Source organism: Dipodomys spectabilis, unplaced genomic scaffold (assembly GCF_019054845.1).
Source record: "Dipodomys spectabilis isolate Male_0828 unplaced genomic scaffold, ASM1905484v1 ptg000118l, whole genome shotgun sequence".
NCBI lineage: Eukaryota > Metazoa > Chordata > Mammalia > Rodentia > Heteromyidae > Dipodomys > Dipodomys spectabilis.
The window spans coordinates 3,200,536-3,227,904 of NW_024870795.1; the positions used below are offsets into that span (position 1 = coordinate 3,200,536).

Here is a 27,369-nt window from a genome sequence, read left to right on the forward strand (position 1 = left end):
CTACTCAGGAGACTGAGATCTGAGAATCGCGGTTCAAAGCCAGCCCAGGCAGGAAAGTCCGTGAGACTCTTATCTCCAATAAACCACCAGAAAACTGGAAGTGGTGCCGTGGCTCAAGTGGTAGAACGCTAGCCTTGAGCTGAAGAGTTGAGGGACAGTGCCCAGGCCCAGAGTTCAGGCTCCACGACCGGACCAAAATAATCATCATCATCATCATCATCATCATCATCATCTCTATGAGAAAGTCTAAAGCAAAAGTAAACCAACTGAAAGAGGAACTTTAAGAGATACCAAATGCCTCCAACCTCAAGGGCATAGATAGCCACTAGATGTACTTTAAGCCCAGAGCCACCAGGTGGAGCCCATGCTCAGTTCTTAATAAACAGGAAAGCTTAGGAATTTGTGAAGCACAAAGGTTCTGTCCCTTCCTTCAGCCTCAGCTCTTGCCCCTCCCCCCATGCTCCATCCCGGCTTCTCTTGGTTCATTTTCTTTCACTTTTGTCTTCTTAGCGTCCCTCCTGTCTTTTTCCCCCAACCTACATGTGTCCTCATTCTCCAAAAATGGAGGGTTGGGGGAACCCTAGGATTTTTGGTTTTCATTTTATTTTTCATTTTAGGTGTTGGTACTAGGCTTGAACTCAGAGCCTCATGCTCTCAACTTGTTTTTGTTGTTTTTTTTTTACCCTCAAGGCTAGTGTTCTATCACTTGTGCCACACCTCCACTTCTAGTTTCCACTGGTAATTGGAGACAACAATCTCAGATTTGTCTGCTTGGACTGGCTTTGAACCAAGATCCTCAGATTTCAGCCCCCTGAATAACTGAACAAAGATTATAAAGACATAAGCTATGGACACCCAGCTATTTACAATTGTGTGTGCACACACATGCGCATGTACCCACACGCCCACACTGGGGCTTGAACTCAGGGCCTAGGTGCTGTCTCTTGAGGGGTTTTTTTGCTCAAAGCTAAAGCTAGTGCTCTGCCACTTGAACACTATAGCTCCACTTCCAGCTTTTGGGTGGTTAACTGGAGATTAAGAATATTATACACTTCTCTGCCCCATCTGGCTTTAAACCATGATCCTCAGATCTCAACCTTCTTAGTAGTTACAATTACAGGAGAGAGCAGCCAGCACCTGGGATCTGTTTACATATTTTTGTAAGAAGCTTATTCTATTATTCCAATCTACCTTAACTGATTTGTCACAAAATCTTGCCTTTGGCCTTTTGCCTAGTGGTACAGCAAAAACCGTACCAATTTATACACAGGGCTTAGAGGAGAAACTGCAATAGGTGTGGGCCATAAAAATGAGTAGATAATGCCAGGGTTCAAAGCCAGCCCATGTAGGAAAGTCTGTGAGACTCTTATCACCAATTAACCACCAAGCTGAAAGCGCTGAGAATCACAAGTTCATGTTCTATAGACACACATGCAAACCTTAGGGTGAGTAGCCCTCTAGCATTCAGATTCTTCAGGTTGAAAAGGACTTTTAGAGACCACCTGATCCACCTTCACACTCTATAATTACCCAGCAAAAAGCTAGAAGCACTGGCCTTGAGAGAAAAAAATTAGGGAACAACACTCAGGTTCTAAGTGCAAGCCCCAAGACTAGCACAAAAAGTAACAATAAAAATAAAAATAGAGAGCCAGGCACCAGTGGCTCACGCCTGCAATCTTAGCTACTCAGGAGACTGAGATCTGAGGCACACAGTTCAAAGCCAGACTGGGCTTATCTCCAATTAACCACCAGATAACTGGAGGTGATGCTGTGGCTCAAGTGGTAGGTAGAACACTCACCTTGAGCTGAAGAGCTCAGTGTCAGTGCCCAGACCCAGAGTTCAAGCCCCAGGACTGACTAAATAAATAGAACCTAAAGTGTACCATCATCAGAAGCTTTCCTGGCCACCTTATATAAAACAGCGATCCCTCAGAGTCCTATCATCTCTAACCAAATAGCCTGTTATTTTTTTTCTTAGCACATGCTATCTGGTGGACACCAATTTATTTACCTATTTGTTCACATATATAGTTATTCTGATTTTTTTTAATCTATTTCTATTCATCAGAATAGAATCCTGGACAGCCAAGGCTTCTTCTGTTTTATTTAATGTTGACACTAAGCTCTAAGAATTGTGCCAAACATGTAATAAGTGTTCCATTTTTGTCATCAATACCAGTCCCAGTGTATAAAAAATGTTCTATTTGGGCTGGGAAGGTAGCATGCATTAGGCCCTGGACTTGATTCCTCAGCACCACATAACTAGAAAAAGCTGGAAGTGGCACTGTGGCTCAAGTGGTAGAATGCTCCCCTTGAGCTGAAGAGCTGAGGGACAGCGCCCAGGCCAGAGTTTAGGCCCCACAACCAACAAAAAAAAAGTTCCATTTATAAATAAGTTGTGTAATACATTTTGCTGATGAAATTGTTTCCCTCACAAAAAAAATTTCACCAACTATATAAAAAAGCATTGGGACTCCAATAAAATGATACCCAGTCAGAAATTAATTGCAGGCTGAATGCTAAATAGCTCATACCTACAATCCTTGGCTACTCAGGTGTCTGAGACCTGAGGACTGCAGTTCAAAGTCAGCCTAGGTAGGAAAGTCTGTGAGACTCTATTGTCAATCAGCAAAAATCTAGAAGTGGAGCTATGGCTCAAGTGGTAAGATCTCCAGCTGCGGGTACTGAGAGGGGAGTAGGAGCCGAGTATGAGTCTCCCAAGTTAAATCCCCAGTACCAGCACCAAAAAAAAAAAAAAAGGAAAGAAAGAAAACAAAAGACCCTAATTTCATAACCTAAGACACGTAACTGCTCCAGGAAGTTCCCCACATCCTCAAGAGTGCCTATAATTCCTAACTACCCCTTTCCTAGATGGGATAGACAGACTGAAAAGTCTACCTTTCCTCCCAGTATCTAGTAACTCTTAAGAGGACTCCCTGTTTCACACTCAATCCCTTGGCCACTGGCTGACCTCTCATTTTTTTGGTTCCTGCTTCCCTAGTGCTCTCCCATGCCCTACCAACAAAGTATGCATATACAAAAATCCTTAAGGGCTAGCAAAAAGGAACTAAGTGGTCATAGACTCAGTGTGTGTGTGTGTGTGTGTGTGTGTGTGTGTGTGTGTGTGTGTGTGTGTGTGTGTGTGTGTGTGTGTGTGTGTGTGTGTGTGTGTGTGTGTGTGTGTGTGTGTGTGTGTGTGTGTGTGTGTGTGTGTGTGTGTGTGTGTGTGTGTGTGTGTGTGTCTCTACAAAATTTACTGTCCCTCAGCTTTTTTGTTCAAGACTAGCACTCTATTACTTGAGCCACAGTCCACTTCTGGGTTTTGATGCTTAACTGGAGATGAGTCTTGTGGACTTTCCTACCCAGGCAAGCTTCAAACCACAGTCCCCACATCTCAGCCTCCTGAGTAGCTAGGATTACAAACCTGAGCCACCAGCACCTAGTAAAAGTTTCTTTTATTACTTGAGAGGTAAGAATTCAGATGATTACTTCAGGGCCCAAGAGGGCAAAACGTTAGCAAGGTACCCTTCAACAAGTGTGGTGGTGTGGCACACATCTTTTAATCTCAATACACAGATGCATAATAGGAGGATTAACCATGTGCAAAAACCTGAGACCTTATCCAAAAAAGGGCTGGAAGTACGGCTCATGTGGTAGACTGCCTGCCTAATCATAAAACCTTGAATTCAAACCCTAGTACCACCCCCTCCAAAAAAAAATAAAAAGCTTCCCAAAGTTAAGTCAGTCACTATCTCAACCAAAAATACACCTTTCTCATAGGGAAATATTATAGTTGTAATGAACCTAGATTTGAAACCTAGTTCTCTCATTACATGTATAAACTTGGAAAAGTTATTTAACCTCTCTAATGTCGCCCCCTTGTGGTCATAATAATAGCACTAACTTCTCAGGGCTGCAGTAAAAAGGGAGATAAAGGTACATCATAGAGGCCTGTATTTGACACGCTCTAAATATTCACTAAGTGGTAGTTTGGCCCAAGGTCACTGACGTCATTTAAAGATTTTTTTTTTTTTTTTACCCTTATCAGACTGTGGTAGACTGACAAACGTGTGAAGTACTTACTTACCTAGTGCTTGGCTCCCAACAAGTCATGGACAAGTAGTGGCTTTCTCCTTCCATTGTAGCACCAGGATGTTATAAAGGCTGCAGACACCAACCAACCCTAGTACGTATATGTATGTATATGTGTATGTGGAAGGGCAGCCGTCACTTTATAACAGACTTACCATTTAGGTGGTTGGATGCTTTCTGTCAGTCCTTCAGCCTGGTCCCCCAATGTTTGTTGTCTTAGAAACAGTCACTATCTTTCTACAGCAATTGTCTCTGACCTGCACAGAAGGCAAAAAACAAAAAGAGATAGGTAAAGTATGAATCAGACCAAGGGCTTCTTTCTCATACAATGAAGAGACAAAGCTTGGATCTGCATCTTCATCTTGAAGGAAGTTGGCTCCATGAGATGTCCCCTTCCCTGATGACAGGGTCTCAGGAATTCTTTCCGTTAACTGAGACACATATATTCCCCAGTAGTCTAAACACTGATATACAGCATCTTGAAGCCAAGAAGCACCTCAGAAATGAACTATTTTTATTTTAAGGCTCTTATTTTAAGGCTTAGGACAATGAGCCACACAATCACTTAGGGATACAACTGGGATTCTACTAAAATTATGATGGTCTAGAAAACCAGATTTACAGATAGATAGAGGATAGCTACATTAGTCAGATCTGATGCCAGTGCCTCACAGCTATAATCCTAGCTACTATGGAGGCTGAGATCTGAAGATCATATTTCAAAGTCAGCCCATGAAAGGGACTCAGAAAAAAACTCAAAGAAAAAAATCTAAGAAACAGAAGTGTAGCTCAAGTAATAGAGCTTGAGGCCTTGAAGAAAAAGGTTCATGGACAGTGTCCAGGCTGTGAGTTCAAGCCCCAGGACTGGCACCAATATATAATATATATTGAACTCATATTTCAGCATCTGTAAAGTATCTCCCATCCAGGCATTGTGTTTGTTTTATGTAAGACAATGTGATGGTCTTATGGGTGAAAAATCTAAATTTCAGTCTGATGCCAGTGGCTCAAGCCTGTAATCCTAACTGTTCAGGAGGCTGAGATCTGAAGGTTGCAATTCAAAGTTACCCCAGGCAGAAAAGTCCTTGAGACTTATCTCCAATTAACCACCAAAAAGGCAGATGTAGGGGTGTGGCTCAAGTAGTAGAGGGCTAGCCTTGAGTAAAAAAGACAAGGGAGATGTGAGACCTTGAGTTCAAGGGCTAGTACTACTGCAAAAATAAAATAACCCCTAAATTTTAAAAAGCCAAGTTGAAAGAATAAAAAAGTTGAGAGACATGAGAGCTTGGAGATTCCAAGCACCCTTCACCCTCACTCCCGTAATAAACTTTCTCTTAGTTCTTTTAAACAATTATAAAAAATAATTTTTTTAAAAGCCAAGTGAAGCTGGGTGTCGGTGGCTCATGCCTATAATCCTAGCTACTCAGGAGGCTGAGGATCACGGTTCAAAGTCAGCCTGAGCAGGAAAGTCTGTGAGACTCTTATCTCCAGTAAATCACTAGAAAACTGGAAGTGGCGCTGTGGCTCAAGCGGTAGAGCACTCGCCTTGGGCTGAAGAGTGCAGGGACAGTGCCCAGGCCCAGAGTTCAAGCCCCACAACTGACAAAAAAAAAAAAGCCAAGTGATTCTCCCCACCCCTCCAAGGTCTTAACAACTTAGTCATCAGCAGTCAGGATGTAAACAGTCTGTCCTTGTGAAGGCTCCTTTACAATGCTGACTCTCATTTTATTGTCCTCTTAGAGATCTAACAAATGGCTACATAAATCTGGGCTATATGAATCTACTATACTTGTATCTCAGACATGTCATAAAGTTTCTGCTCTGCTAGCTTTAAAAAAATAAAAAAAATAAAAAAAAAAAAAAAAACCTAGCCAGGCACCAGTGGCTCATGCTTGTAATCCTAGCTACTCAGAAGGCTGAACTCTGAGGATCACGGTTATAAGCCAGCCCGACCAGGAAAGTCCTTGAGACTCTTATCGCCAATTAACCACCAGAAAACCAAAAGTGGTGCAGTGGCTCAAGCGGTAGAGCGCTCACCTTGAGCTAAGAGCTCAGGGCAGCACCCAAGCCCAGAGTTCAAGCCCCATGACCAACAACAACAACAAAAAATAACTATAGACCCAACCGGCTCCAAGCCAGCCACCAAGCCTCCAGTCAAGATGAGTGATAAGCCAGACATGTCCGAAGTGGAGAAGTTTGACAGATCAAAACTGAAGAAAACTAATACTGAGGAAAAAAACACTCTTCCTTCAAAGGAAACGATTCAGCAGGAGAAAGAGTGTGATCAAACATCCTAAAATGCAGATTGCCTCTCAAGAGCAAGCTTCAACATCACCTGACATTCTTGCTTAATTTGGGCTTATTTCTGTAAAACTATGTGTTTGTGGAGACTTGAGGCACCTGTAGATGATTTCTCTTCTATATTCTCTGGCTAAGAGGTCAACAGTAGCCAGTGTCCCTTTAAATTTGTTTTTATGTGAAATTTCAGCTGGTAGATGGCGTGCTGTCAGTAATCTCACTATTGATGACCTTTGTGAGTGTGGTCCTTGTGCCCCCTACAGAGTGAGTCAGTTTAACCTATAATGGGTGCCTTCTGCTTCATAATACTTTTGTAGTCTCTTAATTTTCATTTACAATAAAGCATTAAAAATATTTTTAAAAAACTACAGGCCCAGCACCCATCACCCACTGCCAAATCTGTTGACATGTTGCTAAGGCCCAGAGGGCCTTTTCTTTGCAAAGTAAGATGGATGCAATGCTAAAAGTCAAACAAGAACTCCAGATGATCTTTTCTTTTTGAGAAAAGGTCTCGCTGGGTTGTTTCAGGACCTTCTTGCCTCAGCCTCCTAAGTGCTAAAATTACAGGCCAGTGCCACCCTTCCCAGTTCTGAGTTGTTTTCAAATGTCTACATTGTCTCCTTAATTTCTAAGGGTCAGAAGCAAAAAGGAATATTTTCCCCTTGCTTCTGAAAGCCATTTCTTTCTTGAATCTTCAGCTTGCTGGCCTCTGTGGTCAGAAACAAAAGATAACTGCAAATACCATCAAGCTCTCGGCCCTTCAGAGCACGTCCCACCTGAGAAAAGCCCCCTTCCCGGTACCACTTCCCACGGGCACCCCTTCTGGTGCTGCTTGACTGTCACTATTGGTGCTGAGTGGTGGCGAGTATATGTGTCTAAAGCAGAGCTGAAAAAATCCTTACAGATCATGGAGTCCAACTTCTCTCTTTCTGGAGGAAGAAAAGTCCCAGAGAGAAAATACTTGGCCTGAGGTGACTAAGAAGTTAACATAAGCATGGCTGAGTCCTTCTGTCCCTAAAATACTTCCATAATGAATAAACTAGATAAAATAAAAATTCAACTATCTGAAATAAATAAAAGGCAGATTTTGGAGAGAAGTTTGAAAGACAAGACTGGTGTGGGATAATTTCCTATTTTGGGAACTGTGGTCTGAGGAGTCCAGCTGAAGTTCTAATTAAAAATCAAACCAGGTGGCTCATGCCTGTAATCCTAGCGACCCAGGAGGATGAGATCTAAGGATCAAAGTTTGAAGCCAGCCAGGAAAGCAAAGTCCCTGAGACTCCTATCTCCAATCAACCACCAAAAAGCCAAAAGTGGAGCTATGGCTCAAGTGGTGGTAGAGGATTAGCTTTCCTACACCAAAAAAAAAAAAAAGCTAGTTAATAGTAGAGATTTTCATGACAGAGGACTACTAAAATACTCTTTTATCCAAAAGTGCTTCTGATTGTTCCAGGATAATTTCTTTTTAAATCTATGTAACCCCTGAGATGAGAAGGTAAAAATGTTTCTCCCCCTATGGCACATGAGCAAAATGAAGAGACTTCAAACCCCTTTTGAAAGCTGGAAACAGGACAGGAATAGCAACTTCATTTCTGTACATCAGGCTCTTTCACACCTCACCACAGAACTAAGACTGAAAACAAAATTACAATTCGAATGAGGGCTGGGAGGTAACTTGGTGGCAAAGCACTTGCCTAGCAAGTGCAATGTCCTGGGTTCGAGCCTTAGTATCAAAAAAGACAAAAAAAAAAAAAAAAGAATACAATTTAAAAAAAAAAAAAAAGTCAGGCGCTGGTGGCTCACACTTGTAATCCTTGCTATTCAAGAGGCTGAGATCTAAGAATCGCGGTTTAAAACCAGCCTGGGCAGGAAAGTCCATGACACTCTCATCTCCAGTTAATCACCAGAAAACCAGAAATGGTGTTATGGCTCAAAGTAGTGGAGTGCTAGCCTTAAGCAAAAAAGATCAAGGCCAGTGCCAAGACCCTGAATTCAAGCCCCATGACTGACAAAAAAAAAAAAAAAAAAATTAGGATTAAGAATTTCGCGTCCTTTGGGATCACTTACTGATAAATAATAAGACTAATGAGATCAGTATTATTTTTTTTGAGAAGTGGCCACCTTCTTTCAAAGCACCACCGAAACTGGCTCTGCTACTTCTTTTCACAAGTAGTCTATAATTCACACTAGGCTTCCTTACAATTAGCCCATGATGATGAGGGTTAGCAATAGAACCACATGTCTAAAATTGTTAGTTGTTCACTTCTCTTAAGAAAGTTGGACAAAGCTAGGCATGGTGATCCACACCTGTAATTATAGCACTGGAAAGGCTAAAACAGGAAAATCACGAGTTTGAGACTAGCCTGGGCTACAGAAATAAATAATACTAAAGAAAGCTGGCTAGGGCTGGGAAGGTGGCTCAGTGGTAGAGCGCTTGCCTTGCATGCATGAAGCCCTGGGTTCGATTCCTCAGCACCACATAAGCAAAAAGAAAAAAGCCGGAAGTGGTGCTCAAGTGGTAGAGCGCTAGCCTTGAGCTGAAGAGCTGAGGGCAGCGCCCAGGCCCAGAGTTCAGGCCCCATGACCGGGCCCCCCCCCCCAAAAAAAAAAAAATTTTTTTTAATTTAAAAAAAAAAAAAAAGAAAGCTGGCTAACTAGCCACATGTTGGGTCCCCTTAACCTCTAAGAGTCTATGATGAATCAAGTGACCATAGGATTAGAGCCGGGGTGACAACAACTACCCTAAGGAAAAAGGAATCAAAAGGACTCTCATCTATAAATCTTCACTGTAACCCTAAATCAGATAAGCTCAACTGATTAGTGGTAAGTGGATCCTCACCCAGGTATTTCTGCTCCAACTTACGCTTTTTCCTCTCCACTGTACCACCTCTCTAGGGAGTGCTCTCAATTCTTACTCCTCCAGACAGCGGGTCCTATTCCATACTCCAACATCACAAATCTACATGGTAGCTGAAGAGTAGTTTGTTCTTATTTGTGGGTGTGTTTTTTTTAATTCATTGAAATACTGATTACCTACCAATGCATCAATCTCTGAGGTCAGCACTGGAGATAAGAGTAAAAGCAGTCCATCTTCACAAAAGTTCATGGTACGGTCCGGGAAGGTGGCTCAGTGGTAGAGTGCTTGTCTGACATGCATGAGGCCCTCAGCTCGATTCCTCAGCACCACATAAACAGAAAAAGCCGGACGTGGCGCTGTGGCTCAACTGATAGAGCCTTAGCCTTGAGCTGAAGAGCTGAGAGACAGCACCCAGGGCCCAGAGTTCAAACCCCACTACTGAAAAAAAAAAAAAAGTTCATGGCACTAATCGTTTACTAATAGTTTACAAGAATCCTAGAATTGAGGGGCTGGGAAGGTGGCTCAGTGGTAGAGCGCTTGCCTTGCAGGCATGAGGCCCTGGGTTCGATTCCTCAGTACCACATAAGCAAAAAGAAAAAAGCCAGAAGTGGCGCTGTAACTCAAGTGGTAGAGCGCTAGCCTTGAGCTGAAGAGCTGAGGGACAGCACCCAGGCCCAGAGTTCAGGCCCCATGACCGGACCCCCCCCCCCCCCCAAAAAAAAAAAAAAAGAATCCTAGTATTGAGAACAAATTGCATGAAGTAAAACAACAAAAATTGACTCAGGGAGATCCAAGCAGGCTCTCCTAATGAGAATATCCAAGTAGAAAAGGAAATGTGTCAAGTTTGAAGAGCTAAAAAAGTGGTTCTATGTGGTCAGAACCACTGGAAGCTGGAGAGCCACACCATGTGAGTTGATGGCAAAATTATGGATTTGGGCCTTTAACCAAACAGCTACAGAAGTCATTTAAGTACTAAGTAGGAATTAAGACCTATGTGTCAGGCTGGGAATATGGCTTAGTGATAGAGTACATGCCTAGCATGCATGAAGTCCTGGGTTCAATTCCTTAGTACCACATAAACAGAAAAGGCCAGACAGAAGTGGTGCTGCGGCTCAAGTGGCAGAGTGCTAGCCTTAAGCACAAAGAGGTTCAGGGACAGTGCCCAAGCCCTGAGTTCAAGCCCCATGACTGACAAAAAAAAAAAAGACCTATGTGTCTCAAGAAGATCACATTAGCCTCAGTATGGATAACAGATTTAAGGAATGAAGAATTATGACAAGATGCCAGTTAGGAAGCATGTTCTCTAGTTGTGGACTGTTGATGGCAATGACAACTGATAATAATGAGTGGATAACTCAACCATGTACTAAGCAGGGACCATTCTAAGTATTTTATACAGACAAACTCAAGCCTTACAACTCTGTGACAGACACTACCATAACTATCTTACAAAAGAGGAGACAGGATAAGTAACAGAATTTCATGTCCCCCTTTATGTTCATGATTCCCTCATTATCAGTCCCTTACAAATGCCTTTAATCAATCATTTGCCCTCCTTCCCGACTCATAGTCAAAACGTCAATTCTAGTTAAACCAAACTAAGTCCTAGGCACCATGGAGTTTTAACCAGCATTGTTTAACCACTAGTATTATCAGCCAGCGTCATTTTAAATTTATCACCACCAACTTCATACACATGCCTTGTCCCTTCAATGGCCAGAAACCCTGCTAACTTCTGTACTAGGTTCACCTTCCCATTCTCCAAAACGACTGTCACCTTTTCCTCTCCATAAACATCTAGACTCCACCAGCTAATGGCACTGCCACCAAGCCACATCCAGACACCCTCGTTTTCTTACTTTCAAATCTATTATGCCAGTTTCCTGCTTCCCCTACAATTGCAATAGATAGAGTGCTTTCTGCTCTATAAAATACAATTCTTGCTGGGCACCAGTGGCTCACGCCTGTAATCTAGGTACTGAGGAGGCTGAGTTCTGAGGACCTGGGTTTGAAGCCATCGGGGACAGAAAAGAGACTCTTATCTCCAATTAACCACTAGAAAACTGGAAGTGGAACTGTAGTTCAAATTAGGAGAGCCCTAGCCTTGAGCAAAAGAGTTCAGGAACAGCACCTAGGCCTGAGTTCAAGACCCACAATGAATGAATGAAAGGATGAATGAATGGATGAATGGATGGATGGATGGATAAACCAACAGGTAAGTAGACAGACAGACAAAAAATATAATTCTTCACATTCACTGTAGATCCAATTCCCTCTCATCTGCATATGTATTATCCCTGCTCTCTTAAGTCATCACCTTTCTTTTCCCATTAGCACACAAACATGCTCTTCATTCACTTGAAGTACCACTCAAGTAAAGCTCACAAACCAGCACTGACTCATACACTGTTATCGTTAATTATCACTACAGAAGCGAGTAAACACGTAGACATTTGTGTAGCAAGCTAACAGCTGCAGCATCTAAACACAAGACCAGCAGATTGGACCAAGATCTAGAGACTAGTGAGGATACTGATGAACTCACACCAGCACGTGTAAACGACCTGCCGAACATACATAGTGCCACATTTAGGTCCCTGACATATTAGAAAGAAATGTGTATTCTGAATTCACTCCAGCCCTATGGCCTTCATACTAGCTGTTCCCTCTTCCTTGTATACAGCTGACTCCTCTTGGTCAAAGATCAGCATAAGTTTTACCACCTTAATAAAGCTTGGATCAGCAAGCATAAAGTTATTCTCAACCTCTAATATATCACCATGGTTTATGCTCACTTTAGCACTTACCTCTATTCTGATATTTTATTTGTTTATTGTTGCCTCTCCCCCTTATAACCACTTCTACTTCTCTCTAGCTCATTATATCCATAGTACCTAGAACAGTGCCTGACTGACAATAGATTAGATGGGTCTACAGTCCACAAGAGTGATGTGAGCTAGAGATGTAAATGTGTATGAGTCATGTCCATAAAGTTATGGTTACTAGAGCCAATGAAGTAGACTGAGTTTACCTAAGGAAAATGTCTTTGAGAAGAGATGAGGGGTCTGGGAGCTTATGCTAATTTCTCATTTTTGTACTTAGTGTCTATACCACAAAAAAAATGGTAATCTCCTTATTCTTCTGTACTCCTTTTATACTTCCAAAAGCCTGGCAAAGTGTAACATATATAGTCAATACCTTGTTGCTGTTATTATTTTGGTGATAGTTGTCATGGGGTTTGAGCTCAGGGCTTACCTATGTGAGCAAAGCCTCTGGCCATAGTAATTCTTAAGAACCTGAAGACAGGGTCATTTCTTTTTTTTTTTTTTTTTTGGGTGGTCCGGTTGTGGGGCCTGAACTCTGGGCCTGGGCGCTGTCCCTCAGCTCTTCAGCTCAAGGCTAGCGCTCTACCACTTGAGCCACAGCGCCACTTCCGGCTTTTTTTCTTTTTGCTTATGTGGTGCTGAGGAATCGAACCCAGGGCCTCATGCATGCAAGGCAAGCGCTCTACCACTGAGCCACCTTCCCAGCGGTCATTTCTTTTTTTCTTTCTTTTTTTGTCAGTCGTGGAGCTTGAACTCTGGGCCTGGGCGCTGTCCCTCAAGCCCTTCAGCTCAAGGTGAGAACTCTACCACTTGAGCCACAGCACCACTTCCGGTTTTCTAGTGGTTTATTGGAGATAAAGAGTTACACAGACTTTCCTGCCCGGCCTGGCTTTGAACCGAGATCCTCAGATCTCAGCCTCTTGAGTAGCTAGGATTATAGGCGTTAAAGAGCCTGGAACCAGTCAACCTATTCTCCCTATGATTCTTGACAACTGAACTGTGTTGCTGACCTACATAAACATAACACTTATTACCTACATAAACATAACACTTATTAATGTGTCATAGACAAAAACTACTTAATAAGTTAAGTCCAGGCTGGCCTCAAACCAGTAGCTAGGATGACAGGCTTGAGCTGCAGGCCCAGGTTCTAGCTTGCAGAAAAAGTGATAATAATTTTTTACCCTTTTTACAAAGCTATTAAATTTTACTACATAACAGTAGCTAAGAAATGTTAATAAAATGTTTTTCTTTAAAAAGAAGTGGTGTCTCACACCTGCACTGCAATACTAACTACTCAGGGAGGCTGAAATCTGATTACTGTGGTTCCAAAGCCAGCTCTGGCAGGAAAGTCCATGAGACTCTTACCTTGAATAAACTACTCAGAAAAAGCCAGAAGTGGAACTGTGGCTCGAGTGGTAGAATGCTAGCCTTGAGCAAAAGAGAGCTCAGGGACAGCACCTAGTCCCTGAGTTCAAGGGACTGGGGGGCGGGCGCGCGTGCACGTGTGTGCGCGCACACGCACACGCGCACACACGCACGCACACACACACAGTGAGAGCCAGGTGCCACTAGCTCATGCCTGTAATCATACTTACTCAAGGGGCTGACATCTGTGGATCCCAGTTCAAAGCCAACCCAAGCAGGAAAAGTCCATGAAATTCTCAACACCAATTAACCACCAAAGAGCCAGAAGTGAAGCTGTGGCTCAGGTGGGTAGAATGCTAGCCTTAAGCAAAAAAACTCAGGGACCATGACCAAGCCCCAAGTTCAAGACCCATTACCAGTTACCAGCCAAAAAAAAAAAAAAAAATCGGGGGGGGGGGGGGGGGGGGGGGGAGAGAAATGGAAAAAAGGACCTATGGCTAAGAGTCTTAAGAAGCCTATCAACCAATCACAAAGTGTGAACTTTAGATTCTAATTCAAACAAACCACAAAAATTTAACTTGAGAAAAACATCCAAGTAACTTGACATTTAATGATATTGATGGATTCATATTCATTTTGATATATTAAATTGGTAGAGTTTTATTATTTTTGATTGGTTGTAGGGCTTGAACTCTGGGCTTGGGCACTGTCCCTGCGCTTTTCAGCTCAAGATGAGCTCTCTACTGCTTGAGCCACAGCAGCACTTCCAGTTTTCTAGTGGTTTCTCATAAGAGTTTACTGCCCCAGCTGGCTTTAAACCACAATCCTCAGCGCTCAGCCTCATGAGTAACTAGGATTACAGGCATGAGCTACCGGCGCCCAGTGAGTTTTATTATTTTTAAAATACTGACCTGGTCCTAGAATGTGTGTGTATATGTACCTATAGATACACGCATATTCATATACAAATATATAAAATTATAGTTAGAAACTGACTTGAAAATACGGGAGAGCTAGGGGTAGAACTCAGTAATGGAATGAACGCATGGAGCTCTGGGTTCAGAGGGAGGAAGATAAGGGGTGGAGTTACATGTATGTGAGTACAATGAAGGAAGCTTGGTCACGAGTCCCTAACTGAGAAATGGGGTGCATAAAGGTTCATTAAGACAAAAAAATGGGAACCAAGTGTAATGGCTCAAGCTTATAATGCCAGCTACTCAGGAGGCAGAGATCTGAAGGATTAGTTTGTGCCAGCCCAAGCACAAGTTTACTGAGCCCTCATTTCAACAAATAAGCCAGGCATGGCAGCATACACATAACTCCAACACATATGGAAGGTTGTAAGTGAGAGCATTACAGTCTGAAGCCAGCCTAGGCAAAAACACAAGATCCTTTCTGGAAAATAAATGAATAAATAAATAAATAACCTAGCCAGTCTGGCTCAAGTTATAGAGCACCTGGCCTAGCAATCACAAGTCCCTAGTTAAATCACCATACCACCAAAAACAAATCCCCCCCTCCACCCCTGAAAAAAAAAAAAAAAAGGTAGGATGGAGGAGGCTGGGTAAAATTCAGGAGCCCCAAAGGCTTTCCAATTCTGGTGATCTGTGGTGCCAGAGCCTACGTATGCTCCTCTGACTTTCCCCTGGCTTCCTGAGCTGGGTGTGTTCTACAGTTGATGCTGGTAACCAGCATCCTCTCCCCACCTGACTGTTAAGAACTTAGATGTGTTGAGTTAAAATAACAGTGTTTGGACGTTTTTTGTTTGTTGTCAGTCCTGGGGCCTGAACTCTGGGCCTGGGTGCTGCCCCTCAGCTCTTCACCTCAAAGCTCAAAGCTAGCACTCTACCACTTGAGCCACAGCGCCACTCCCAGCTTTTTCTGCTTATGTGGTGCTGAGAAATCGAACCCAGGGCCTCATGCATGCAAGGCAAGCACTCTACCACTGAGCCACCTTCCCAGCCCCTGGACATTGTTAGTATCTAAAGAGAACAGAGAGTGGTTAAATGCCTCACAATCCAGATGGAATCACTACATGGTTTCCTAGTACAGGGAACTACAGCGAACTATCATTTGTTACACTTGATTATGGCACACAAAAATCCCTGCCTAAATAAATATTTTAACATTTTCTCCAAATCCTATATATAACTGCTTTTTTTTTTTAATAGTGCTAAGGTTTGAACTCAGAGCCTGGCTTCCTCAGCTGGCACTCTACCTACCACTTGAGCCATACCTCCAGTCCTGCTTTTTGCTTATTAAGTCTCAGGTACTTTTCTGCTTTGAACAGCAATCCTCTGGATCTCCACTTCATAAATAGCTAGGATTATAAGCATGAACCACTTAATTTTTTAATTCTTTAAGCCTCTGGATTGATGAGAATGACCTATTTTCCAATTTGTTCACCTATTTTAAAAAGCTTTTGATCTACACACAAACACACACACACAAACTGGAAGCCAGGTGCTAGTGGCTCCTGCCTATAATCCTAGCTACTCAAGAGGCTGAGATCTGAGGATTGTGGTTTGAAGCCAGCCGAGGCAAGGAAAGTCTATGAGATTCTTATCTCCAATCGACCTCCAGAAAACTAGAAGTGGTACTGTGGCTAGCCTTGAGCTGGAGAGCTCAGGGACAGTGCCCAGGCCCAGAGTTCAAGCCCCACAACCGACCAAAAAAAAAAAAAAAGTAACAGGAAAGGAATCATACCTAGTTATTTCCTTTACAGTCTAATTCTTCTTTTTTTTTTTTTTTTTTTTTTTTTTGGGGGGGGGTCCGGTCATGTGCCTGAACTCTGGGCCTGGGCGCTGTCCCTCAGCTCTTCAGCTCAAGGCTAGCGCTCTACCATTTGAGCCACAGCGCCACTTCTGGCTTTTTTTTCTGCTTATGTGGTGCTGAGGAATCGAACCCAGGGCCTCAGGCATGCAAGGCAAGTGCTCTACCACTGAGCCATCTTCCCAGTCCTACAGTCTAATTCTTAAGTTGAAGAACCAACTTTTGAGGTTCCTATTAGTAGAACTCCATCCTTAGCCCTCAGTTTCTCCTAAAAGAGAACTTACTAACCAGTTCTTACACTTGCTAGGGAAAATACTACCATTTCCACTGCCATATCTCACTTCTATCCCATGTTCTAATCTACCAAGATTGCTTCAATTGCCCATACAATATTCACATTCTAATCCCTATACCCCACCTCTCTTTAAGAATGGTCCTCCACAAGCATGGTGACATATGCCTGAAATCCCAGCTACTCAGGAGGCAAACACAACAGATCATTTGAAACTGGGAGTTCAGGACCAACCTGGGTAAGAGAGAGAAGGGAGAGAAAGGAAAGGAAAAGTGGGGGGAAGAGGGACCAGAGGGGCCAGTGGGAAGAAGGGGGGGGGGAGAGGAGAGAGGTAAGAAAAGGGGATGGGGAGGAGAGGGGAGAAATAGTTATGAATAGCTATATACTCCAACTGCTGGTCTACATCATTGATCAAAAAGTTAAAGATAAAGCCAGGCGCCGGTGGCTCACGCCTGTAATCCTAGCTACTCAGGAGGCTGAGATCTGAGGATCGCAGTTCAAAGTCAGCCCAGGCAGGAAAGTCCATGAAACTCTTATCTCCAATAAACCACCAGAAAACCAGAAGTGGTGCTGTAGCTCAAGTGGTAGAGCACTTGCCGTGAGCTGAAGAGCTGAGGGACCGCGTCCAAGCCCAGAGTTCAAGCCCCACGACCAAAGGAAAAAAAAAAAGTTAAAGATACTATAGCAAAACATTTTCTAGCAAAAAGTTATAAACCAGCACTCTGGTATTCAGTAATGCACAGCTAACCTAATTGTATAATTGTTTCATTCTTATTGCCTACTTTTATTTTAGAATACTAGCCTTGAGCACAAAAGCTCAGGGATGGCACCCAGGTCCTGAGTCAAGCTCCAGGATGGGGGGGGGGGGGGGGGGGGGGTAGGCAGGCAGATAGATTTCTTCAGTGGTATAACATATATAAAATTCATAATCTCTAAGAAACAAACCCAAAGGACATTTGAATAGCACTTAATAAAGATGTGCTGCATGAAAAACAGCTTAAGATCCACTAAAAACCACTAATGACAAAGGCTGTAGGCATAGCTCAAGGGGTAAAGTCCTTGCCTAGCAAATTCAAGGTCCTTAGTTCAATTCCTAGCACCTCCCCAACAACAAAAGAAAAAGTTCAAAAGCCAAGAGATGGGCAGAGAAGGTCAAATTAATTGCAAAACAGCAAATCAGGTTCTAAGGAAGTTTCACCAAAAATCATGCCTATAGTGTACAAGACACTCTCTGGTTTTTAAATACCACATCTATAGCCCAAGTGAATGAATGCTAGCATGCAAATTCCCTCCTCGGGCCAGCATCTCAACCAGCAGCAGCTCACCCACTTCACCAGTTCCTCCCACTAACTGCCTGGAAGCCCAGGGGCAGGATTGCAGGAGTTAAGCCAAACAGTACTAAAAGTTAGGAGAAAATAAGCATGCCACCTGACACATTTCTGGCGCAGCCTAAGCCGATTAGTTTAGGTTACAAACGTGACTGCAAGATTCCAGTAAGATGATGAAACTACTCTTTTTCTATAAACTATAAATAACCTATTATCAAAACGGAGGCATTCCTTAAATATTTCTGCACTGTCAGCAACCCAAGATTCAATTTACTTGTCCTTCATCTAGTCTACAGTGATTATTGTATCAACGTCTCCATACTTCCCTGTTTCCCCTCTTCTCATCCTAACTTTGGCCTGTAAACAGAGAAAGAGACCTAAACTCCTTTCATAACTCAAGCGTTTAAAGTTTCTCTTCTAATAAACAAGCATATACAAAGCTTCCTGGCTCCTGCCTTGTGTAAGAGTCACAACTTCAAGAGCTGAGCTGCAGCAAAGGATAATGAAAAGCAAAGAAAAAAATGAAAGACAAGATAGGGCATGATCAGGAAGTCAACTAAATGCTTTTCATTCAGGCAGGAATGGAAAGAGCCACACCCACCTAGAAGAACACAGACTAAGAGCAAATGGTGCCCAGGACAGAGCCAGATTGTGCTTTACCACTTAAGACCACAGACATCCAGCCTGCCCTGAGAACTCTCCAAGAATCATTAGGCTAATCCTTCCTAAAGTGACTTTTTACAGAAAAAAATAAACTCCCATAGTCTAAGCCAAAGAAGTCAAATAGCAGCTTTTCATAGTTAAGAGAGAGAAACTCAAATCATACCACTAAGAAGTGAGTGTTGAGAAAGCTAGAAAACTGTCGCAGGTGGCTCCTCTGGCTCTCAGGCCTGGGGTTAAGCCAGCATTCCTCTTCCCAAAGCACAAACTGTGGACTTTGAACTTCCTTATTCCTTATTCTTTGCAATAGATTCAAGTACCCTTCTCTAGCTCTTATGTTACTTTTACAACTTTTTTTTTTTGGGGGGGGGGGGGCTGTGCTGGTCCTACAGCTTGAACTCAGGGCCTGGGCACTGTCCTTGAGCTTTTGTGCTCAGAGCTAGTGCTCTACCACTTAAATCACAATTACAGTTCTGCCTTTTCGCTGGTTAATTGGAAATAAGGGTTTCATGGACTTTCCTGCCTCAGTTGACTTCAAACTGGGATCCTCCTATCTCAGACTCCTAAGTAGCTAGGATTATCAGGGCATGAATCACTGGCGCCCCAGCTCCTTTTGTAACTCAAAAAAAAAAAAAGTTATCTATAAAATCTATACTCTCAGAAACATTTCTCCTGAAATAAAAACTTAGCCTAAGTCCACCCAAGAAGCATTGTGGTAAAGTTCTAAAACAGACGCTATGTTGTGCAACAAAGTAAACTGAAAAGATAAAGCCCTTCATCAAACAATACCAAAACCTTAGATTCATGAAATCAAGCAATATTGAAGTAGAAACATCCTTGGTAAACAAATATCCAGTCCATCCTTTAAAATAAAGATGAGGAAAGTAAGTCCCAAAGAGAAGAAACAGAAGCTTAAAGCAAAGTTGAGGCTAGGTGTCCAACCTGCTGCCAACTCAAGCATCTTATGCTAACACCAAACCTTTTTCACAAGGGATTGAGTTTATAGAGCCAAATGGCTAAGCAAAGAGGGAAAGTAAATACAGGAAGTGGTACCAAGCAAAAGAGCATAAATACAGTATATGGTACCAAGCAAAGACTCCCTCCCTTTCTTTGGGAGCACTGTTCTACTATTTTGCAATGAGACTCAAAACCAGTTACTACTCACATGCCTAATTTCAGGAGCTCTTCTTTTAAATATTGTGTAATTTGTATTAAGATGATACAAATTTCCACTCATACTTCAATGGGCTCTCCCAATCACTAAACAGGTAAAATTGAAAGAAAAAAAAAAGCTAACAGCAACTTTAAGAAAAAAGGCATAATATCTTTTTTGAAAAAGGGACACTTTTTTTTTTTGTTTTGGTTTGTTTTTTTTTTTTTTGTCGGTCGTGGGGCTTGAACTCTGGGCCTGGGCACTGTCCCTCAGCTCTTCAGCTCAAAGCGAGCACTCTACCACTTGAGCTACAGCGCCACTTCCGGTTTTCTGGTGGTTTATTGGAGATAGGAGTCTCACAGTCTCTCCTGCCCGGCCTGGCTTTGAACCGCGATCCTCAGATCTCAGCCTCCTGAGTAGCTAGGATTACAGGCGTGAGCCACCAGCGCCCGGCTAAGGGACACATTTTTAAAAGATGACAACATTGGATGACTCCATTGAAGGAAACCACATTACCTGACTTCTAACTCTAGTCAGGGAAACATAATTTTACTTCTCTGAATCTTAGTTTCTTTAATAAAAAAGCCCAATCTCAACAGAAACCCTGACACTACACAAAAGGCAAAGGATAACGTCTTGAGCTTGACACGAACATGGAGAAGGGGCCTAGCAGACAAGCTTCTTTTTCAGCTCTTAAAACCTGACAGATGCCGGGTACCAGCCGGGGCATGAAAGTTCATGAGACTCTTAACTCCAACTAACCACCAGAAAATTGGAAGTGGTGCTATGGCTCAAGTGGTAGAGCACTCACCTTGACCTGAAGAGCTCAGGGACACACACTCAGGCCCCAGAGTTCAAGCCCCACGACCAAAACAAAAACAAAAACTGACAGAAATAGAGCTTCCATGAAAGTTAAAGCTGGAGCAATAGTGCATACTTTCTCAACAATGTGCCCACTAACACACCGGTTGCCTATGATACTTTTAAGGATCTGGTTTGACCAGTACATACAAATTGCTTAAATTTGCCTTTGATGATTGTTTCCCTCTCTTGCTCTGAAACCAAATTTAGTATTTGTTAAGTGTCTACTACTAAAACAATTACTTTCTCAGCATCCTGTCTTTCTCTTTTATTAAAGTATTTGCATAATATATATACATATACATATTAATCACAAGTAAATAATTAGACATTAACAGACAACAGAAATGGTTAACATGAGCAAGCCTGTCAGGTGTAGAGCCAATTCAGCCTTCCCTGTTCAGAGGCTGTTATTTCCCAGGGATGTGTCTGATGGTGAAAACACAAAATAAGGTAAGGAAAGAAGATGAAGATTTTGTTTTCTGCCGTCTCATCAACACTCCTTAAAATTGAGGATACAAGTATACCAGAAATTAGAGCCAAGAGCTAAAGCAATGCAAAAGTTAATACAAGCTCTTATGTAAATTATGTAAAATAACGAGTCTTATAAGCAAGTACTTGCCTGCCCTCCCAGATTAAGCCTGGGGTAAAGATGATTTCAATCGACAAGATTACAAGCAACAATTTTCAAACCTCAGTACAGATACAGAATTACCTGGGTTCTTGTTAAAATTATAAGCTCCCAGCTACTATCTTCCAACAGACTCTTATTAAATGGATCTGTGGTCGATCCAGTAGTTTTGCATCTACATTCTGTTAGTCAAAGACTTCAAAACCAAAGGGACAAAATTCATTAGATCCCCTGGACATCTGAATTCAATGGAGAAGTATAGCCTATAATTCAAAGTGTGAAGTATATGTGTTCCAAAGATGGCATACAGGCTGATCTGCAACAGCACCAAATCCACTTCCTCCCTTTAGTTAGATATTGTGAGAATATGGCTGATTCCAATCATTTTACAAGGGAATCATCCTTCCTTCTACTTCCAAAAGTAAAGGTAACTTCTGGGCCAGCCACAGGTAGCTCACCCCTGTATCCCAGCTACTCAAGAGGTTGAGATCTGAGGATTACTATTTGAAGCCAGCCTGTGCAGGAAAGTCCCATGACTGACAAAAGAAAAAAAAATCATGCTGAGATGTAGTGTCCTAGATCCAGAAAGGAAGAAAGAAAGAAAGAGAAAGAAAGAAGAAGAAAGAAAGAAAGAAAGAAAGAAAGAGAAGAAAGAAAGAAAGAGAAAGAAAGAAAGAAAGAAAGAAAGAAAGAAAGAAGAGAGAGAGAGAGAAGGAGAGAGGAGAGGGAGGGAGGGAGGGAGGGAGGGAGGGAGGGAGGGGAGAGAGAGAGAGAGGGAGCGAGGGAGGGAGGGAGGGAGGGAGGGAGGGAGGAAGGAAGGAAGGAAGGAAGGAAGGAAGGAAGGAAGGAAGGAAGGAAGGAAGGAAGGAAGGAAGAAAAAGAAAGAAAGAGAGAGAGAGAGAGAGAGAGAGAGAGAGAGAGAGAGGGAGGGAGGGGAGGGAGGAAGGAAGGGAGGGAGGGAATGGGAGGGAAGGGAGGGAAGGGAGGGAGGGGTGGGAGGGAGGGAGGGGAGGGAGGACAAAAAATTCAGTGAGCTGGTGGCTCACACCCTATAATCCTAGCTACTCAGGAGGCTGAGATCTGAGGATCTCGGTTCAAAACCAGCCTGGGCAGGAAAGTCCGTGAAACTCTTATCTCCAATAAACAACCAGGAAACTGGAAGTGGCGCTGTAGCTCAAGTGTTAGAGTGCTCACCTTGACCTGAAGAGCTGAGGGACCAGCGCTCAGGCCCAGAGTTCAAGCCCCATGACGACAAATAAATAAATAAATCTCAGTGCATATATTTTATATATATAAATATATATTACATATAATATGTGCATATTAAATCTTTCATTCCTTGTAGTTTACTGGCTTTAACACACTATCTGCTGGACTTTCTATCCTGTGTGGCCATTCTGGCTTCCCATGGCTATATCCACTCAGGAAACTGGATATAGGTACCACCACCAGAACAGTGCCCCGTACCTGATTTTCACTACTCTATGGTAATATGTAATTTGTCCACCAGCTCAATTTCAAACAAAGCCTTAAAGGTAAGGTTTAGTCTGCAGGTTTTCCCAATGACTTATACTCCATAGAAGTGACATGGCTTCTACCAAGTGAGAAGTCAAACGTTAACATTAGGAACACCTGAAGAGCTGCAGTTTCAATCAAAACAGAACACAGTATACTGTGGCCAAAATCCATTCTGTAATAAGTTAGCCAAACACTTCCTGTCAAGACTCAGCTAACACACCTATGATTATAATGTCACCCCACCCCTTCCCTTGCTCTCTTCCAGTTTTTTCCCTCTTACCCCCACCCACAAGGGTAGTTCACTTTCAACACTGTGTAGTAAATACCAGTACTGCACTTGTACACCCTTTGTCCCTCCATTTCTGTGCTCCCCACTTACCCTCCCAAATACAGATAAAGGATCAAATTCTTTAATTTAAATTTTAGTTTCAAAAACAAAAGAAAATTCTGACTCATTTAACTCCCTTTAATGTTTCTTAAAAGTAATGGAAAATGCCTTTTCAGGGATGTGTATAAAATTCCAGATGAATATAGATGACATACTTATATAAATTAAGTCAGCTTAGCTATTTATATATACATATATGTATAAATACTCAGCATAGCACAATTCATTACTTAAGAAGTTAGGGGGATTACTAGGAGAGGTGGTTTCCTGGGTTTTATTTTGATTTGTTTTATGAAACAGAATCTCTCACTATGTTGCCCAGGCTGGCCTTAAACTTGCGGACTCAAGCAATCCTGCCACCCCATACTCCCATCCAAGTGGGAGTACACACACCCCCATCACCATATCAGGTGGGAATCAGATATAAAGCAGGTAAAGCCATAAGCAGCAGTGGTTTTGTGCACTCAAAGGCAGATGTGAAGGAAAACTTGAGTTTAAGTTATTAACCTCTAAGTTCCAGCTTGAAATATACTTGCTCCCGTATCTAATGGTACCCTAAAGTTCAAGTATAATAACCCCTATAGTATTATACAAAAGTAATTATTAGTATGCACTGATGGTTGGATAAAAGCATGGTAATGTGAGATCCTTAAGGTATTACAGCTAGCATTATCAAAAGACCCACTGGACATAAAGCACTGAAACAAACATCTTCAATTCCAGTTAGTTTATTTTTAAGAGAGGATGTGGTCTATGTATTATTTATCTTTTTTTTATGTCTTAGTGCTGTCTCTCCAAATACACTGTTAATTCTTTCAATAGCAGAGAACTAGAATATTTACCTCAATAATGTGCTATTTGTTTTGAGAAGGATTATAGCAATATCCTCACCACAGACCTAGGAAGGCACGTGATGGGGTCTGGGCTCCTTCCTCTATACTCAGATAACTACCTTCATGCTATGGCACTTATCTACTTGTTTCGTGTGTGTGTGTGTGTGTGTGTGTGTGTGTGTGTGTGTGTGTGTGTGTGTGTGTGTGTGTGTGTGTGTTATGTGTATGCACACCAGTCCTGAGGCTTCAACTCAGAACCTAGGCCCTGTCCCTGAGCGTACTTGTCTTTTGTTTTCAATATATAAAGCAAACTTTTAAAAATGGTAATTATAAAGGTGATGTCACAGAGGGGATACAATTACTTAAGTCAAGTAACAAGTACATTTCTTTCTGGACAATGTCACCCCTTCCCTCGCTCTCCCTCAGTTTTTCCCTCCCCTCTCATCCACAATTTGTAAAGTACGTTTTCAACATAGTGTCTAGTGAGTACCACTGCTGCATTTGTTTACCCTTTGTTTCTCCATTTCTGTGCTCCTCCTTACCCTCCTAAAGACAAAATGAAAACAAGCCGGGCGCTGGTGGCTCACGCCTGTAATCTTAGCTACTCAGGAGGCCGAGATCTGAGGATCGAGGTTCAAAGCCAGCCTGGGCAGGAAAGTGAAAATTTTTTTTTTTTTTTTGGTCAGTCGTGGGGCTTGAACTCTGGCTGAGCGCTGTCCCTCAGTTCTTCAGGTCAAGGCGAGTGCTCTACCACTTGAGCTACAGCATCACTTCCGGTTTTCTGGTGGTTTATTGAAGAGTTTCACGGACTTTCCTGCCTCGGCTGGCTTTAAACTCTGATCCTCAGATCTCAGCCTCCTGAATAGCTAGGAATACGGGGGTGAGCCACCTGCCCCCAGCTTTCCCTGAAACTCTTACAAAACAAAACATTGTTTCCATTTGATTGAGTTCATTTTGTCCCTGAGCTTTTGTACTCAAGGCTGGGAATGTACCACTTGAGCCACAGCTCCACATCCAGAGATAGGAATCTCATGAATTTTCCTTCCCAGATTAGCTTCTAATTGAGATCCTCAGATCTCAGCCTCCTAAGTAGCTAGTATTACAAGGCCTGAGCCACCAGCAACAGCTCTAGATTATTTCTTACAGCTATAAAAGCTCTCTTTCTTAGGGATAGCTTATAAATATGATTAGGGAAGCCAATTAATATGCTGGGTTTTTACATCTTCTATAAGCTGAAAAAAATTAGGCAGAGCCGGGAGCCAGTGGCTCATGCCTGTAATCCTAGCTACTCAGGAGGCTGAGATCTGAGAATCGAGGTTCAAAGCCAGCCCAGGCAGGAAAGTCCGTGAAACTCTTATCTCCAATAAGCCACTAGAAAACCGGAAGTGATGATGTGGCTCAAGCAGTAGAGCACTCGCCTAGAGCTGAAGAGGGCAATGACAGCGCCCAAGCCCAAGTTCAAGCCCCACAACCGACCAAAAAAAAAAAAAAAGGCAGAATATAAAGACTCAATAGTCTTAAAAGATAGCATCAGTTCTAATTAAATGCCATAAAAAGTACATTTATCAATAACAATGCTGAGATTAGCATGGGATATATATATTTATTTATATGTGTGTATATATATGTGTGTGTACACACACACACACACACATATTTAAACCAGGGGGTAGGTAAAAGAAAAACTGTTCAGGAATTACCAGAGCTGTATTACATAACGGTTCTCTAATCTAAAAATCTCATCATTGAGCCAGGCTCTAGAGTCTCATGCCTGTAATATTAATTAGTTAGGAGGCTGGGCCCTGGAGAATTAAGGTTCAAAGCCAGCCCAATAAGACTCCATCTCCAATGGAGTCTCATAGACTCCATGGTCATGAATGACGATTGCCCTAACAAAATTCAGATTGTAAAGATGACAATACGCCTCAGTCTCGGAACAGATTTTAACAACATAGTTTTCTTATAATTCAGTATTTCCTCTAACCCATCAACAACCAAACCTTCTAACTATTCAGCAAATTATCCTTCACCAAACTTTCCTTAGGAAAGATCTGCCCCCGCTTCCTTCATTTTCCACATCTGTTACTGCGTTTATATATAAGCCATGTGCCAGAATCCCAATTTAAATTTTACATCTGCAAGTGATCAAAGTTGTTAAGAATTAGAATTCAAGGGCACACAGTAGGTAATAATAGCTGAATAAACAAATTTAGTACACAAGGGATTAACATAAATAAGAAGCATAAAGCCAGGTACCTGTAGCTCACACCTGTAAATCCTAGCTACTCAGGAGGCTGAGACCTGAGGATTGAGGCTCAAAGCCAGCCTGGGAGGAAAGTCCATGAGACTTTTTTTTTTTTTTTGGGTCCGGTTGTGGGGCCTGGACTCTGAGCCAGGGCGCTGTCCCTCAGCTCTTCAGCTCAAGGCTAGCACTCTACCACTTGAGCCACAGCACCACTTCTGGCTTTTTTCTTTTTGCTTATGTGGTGCTGAGGAATCGAACCCAGGGCCTCATGCATGCAAGGCAAGTTGCTCTACCACTGAGCCACCTTCCCAGCCCCGCCATAAGACTTTTATCTCCAATTAACCACTAGAAAACCAGAAGTGGAGCTGTGGGTCAAAGTGGCAGAGGGCTAGCCTTGAACATAAGAGGTCAGGGACAGTACCCAGGCCCCACATTCAAGCCCCATTTAGGAGGAAAAGGAGGAGGGAGGAGGAGGAGGAGGAGGAGGAGGAGGAGGAAGAGAAGGGGAAGGGGAAGAAGGGGAAGGAGGGGAAAGAGGAGAAGGATGGGGAAGGAGAAGTAGGAGGAGGGAGGAGGAGAGAGGAGGGAGGAGGAGGGAGGAGGAGGAGGAGGAAGAGGAAGAGGAAGAGTATAAAAGAAGTGCCCTCAACAGCTACAGATTAAAGTCAAAGTTCTTGAGACTGTCATTTAATTCCTGGAGTGCAGGCCAGTATCATTTTCCTACCTAAGGACAGGCCAATCTACTCATTATTGCCCAAGGACAAATTCCTCACACCATACCTTTGTTCAGACATTATTTTTTTTTTTTTTTGGGGGGGGGGGGTCCGGTTGTGGGGCCTGAACTCCGCCTGGGCGCTGTCCCTCAGCTCTTCAGCTCAAGGCTAGTGCTCTACCACTTGAGCCACAGCGCCACTTCCGGCTTTTTTCTTTTTGCTTATGTGGTGCTAAGGAATCGAACCCAGGGCCTCAGGCATGCAAGGCAAGCGCTCTACAACTGAGCCACCTTCCCAGCCCACTATTCAGACATTTCTTCTGCCTGGAATGCCTTTCTCCACCTCATCAAATCTAAGAAACAAATCAGCACTATCTCTTCTTTTCCGGAACCCTTCCATTCTCACTGCTTATTAACTTTCCCTTGTTGAGTACCTAATACCATTTAGCACATAAGCATATCCTACAATACACATGCCCCTCTTTTACTTAGTACATTTATGAACACTGTGTGTGCCTTATTACATATATGCCTTT

At 42.7% G+C, this 27,369-nt stretch overlaps 2 protein-coding genes across 4 annotated transcripts in view; one reads left to right on the forward strand and one right to left on the reverse strand.

Moving 5' to 3' along the window:
* The window catches only part of Luzp1 (leucine zipper protein 1), a 63,489-nt gene that overhangs the window by 6,520 nt on the left and 29,600 nt on the right, over window positions 1-27,369 (reverse strand). The window contains exons 2-3 of one of the 3 annotated variants that reach the window (XM_042688628.1): window positions 19,658-19,752; window positions 4,248-4,349 (exon numbers count right to left, since the gene is read on the reverse strand). The gene's annotated coding sequence lies outside the window, so the exon portion shown is untranslated. Of the gene's footprint in view, window positions 1-4,247; window positions 4,350-9,427; window positions 9,471-19,657; window positions 19,753-27,369 lie in introns of those variants that run through there. The other 2 variants (XM_042688630.1, XM_042688629.1) reach the window with 2 other exon arrangements.
* On the forward strand, window positions 6,245-6,522 carry LOC122115245 (thymosin beta-15A-like). Its single transcript, XM_042688631.1, has one exon. The coding sequence runs from the start codon at window positions 6,252-6,254 to the stop codon at window positions 6,387-6,389; it is 138 nt and encodes a 45-aa protein (XP_042544565.1). The 5' UTR covers window positions 6,245-6,251; the 3' UTR covers window positions 6,390-6,522.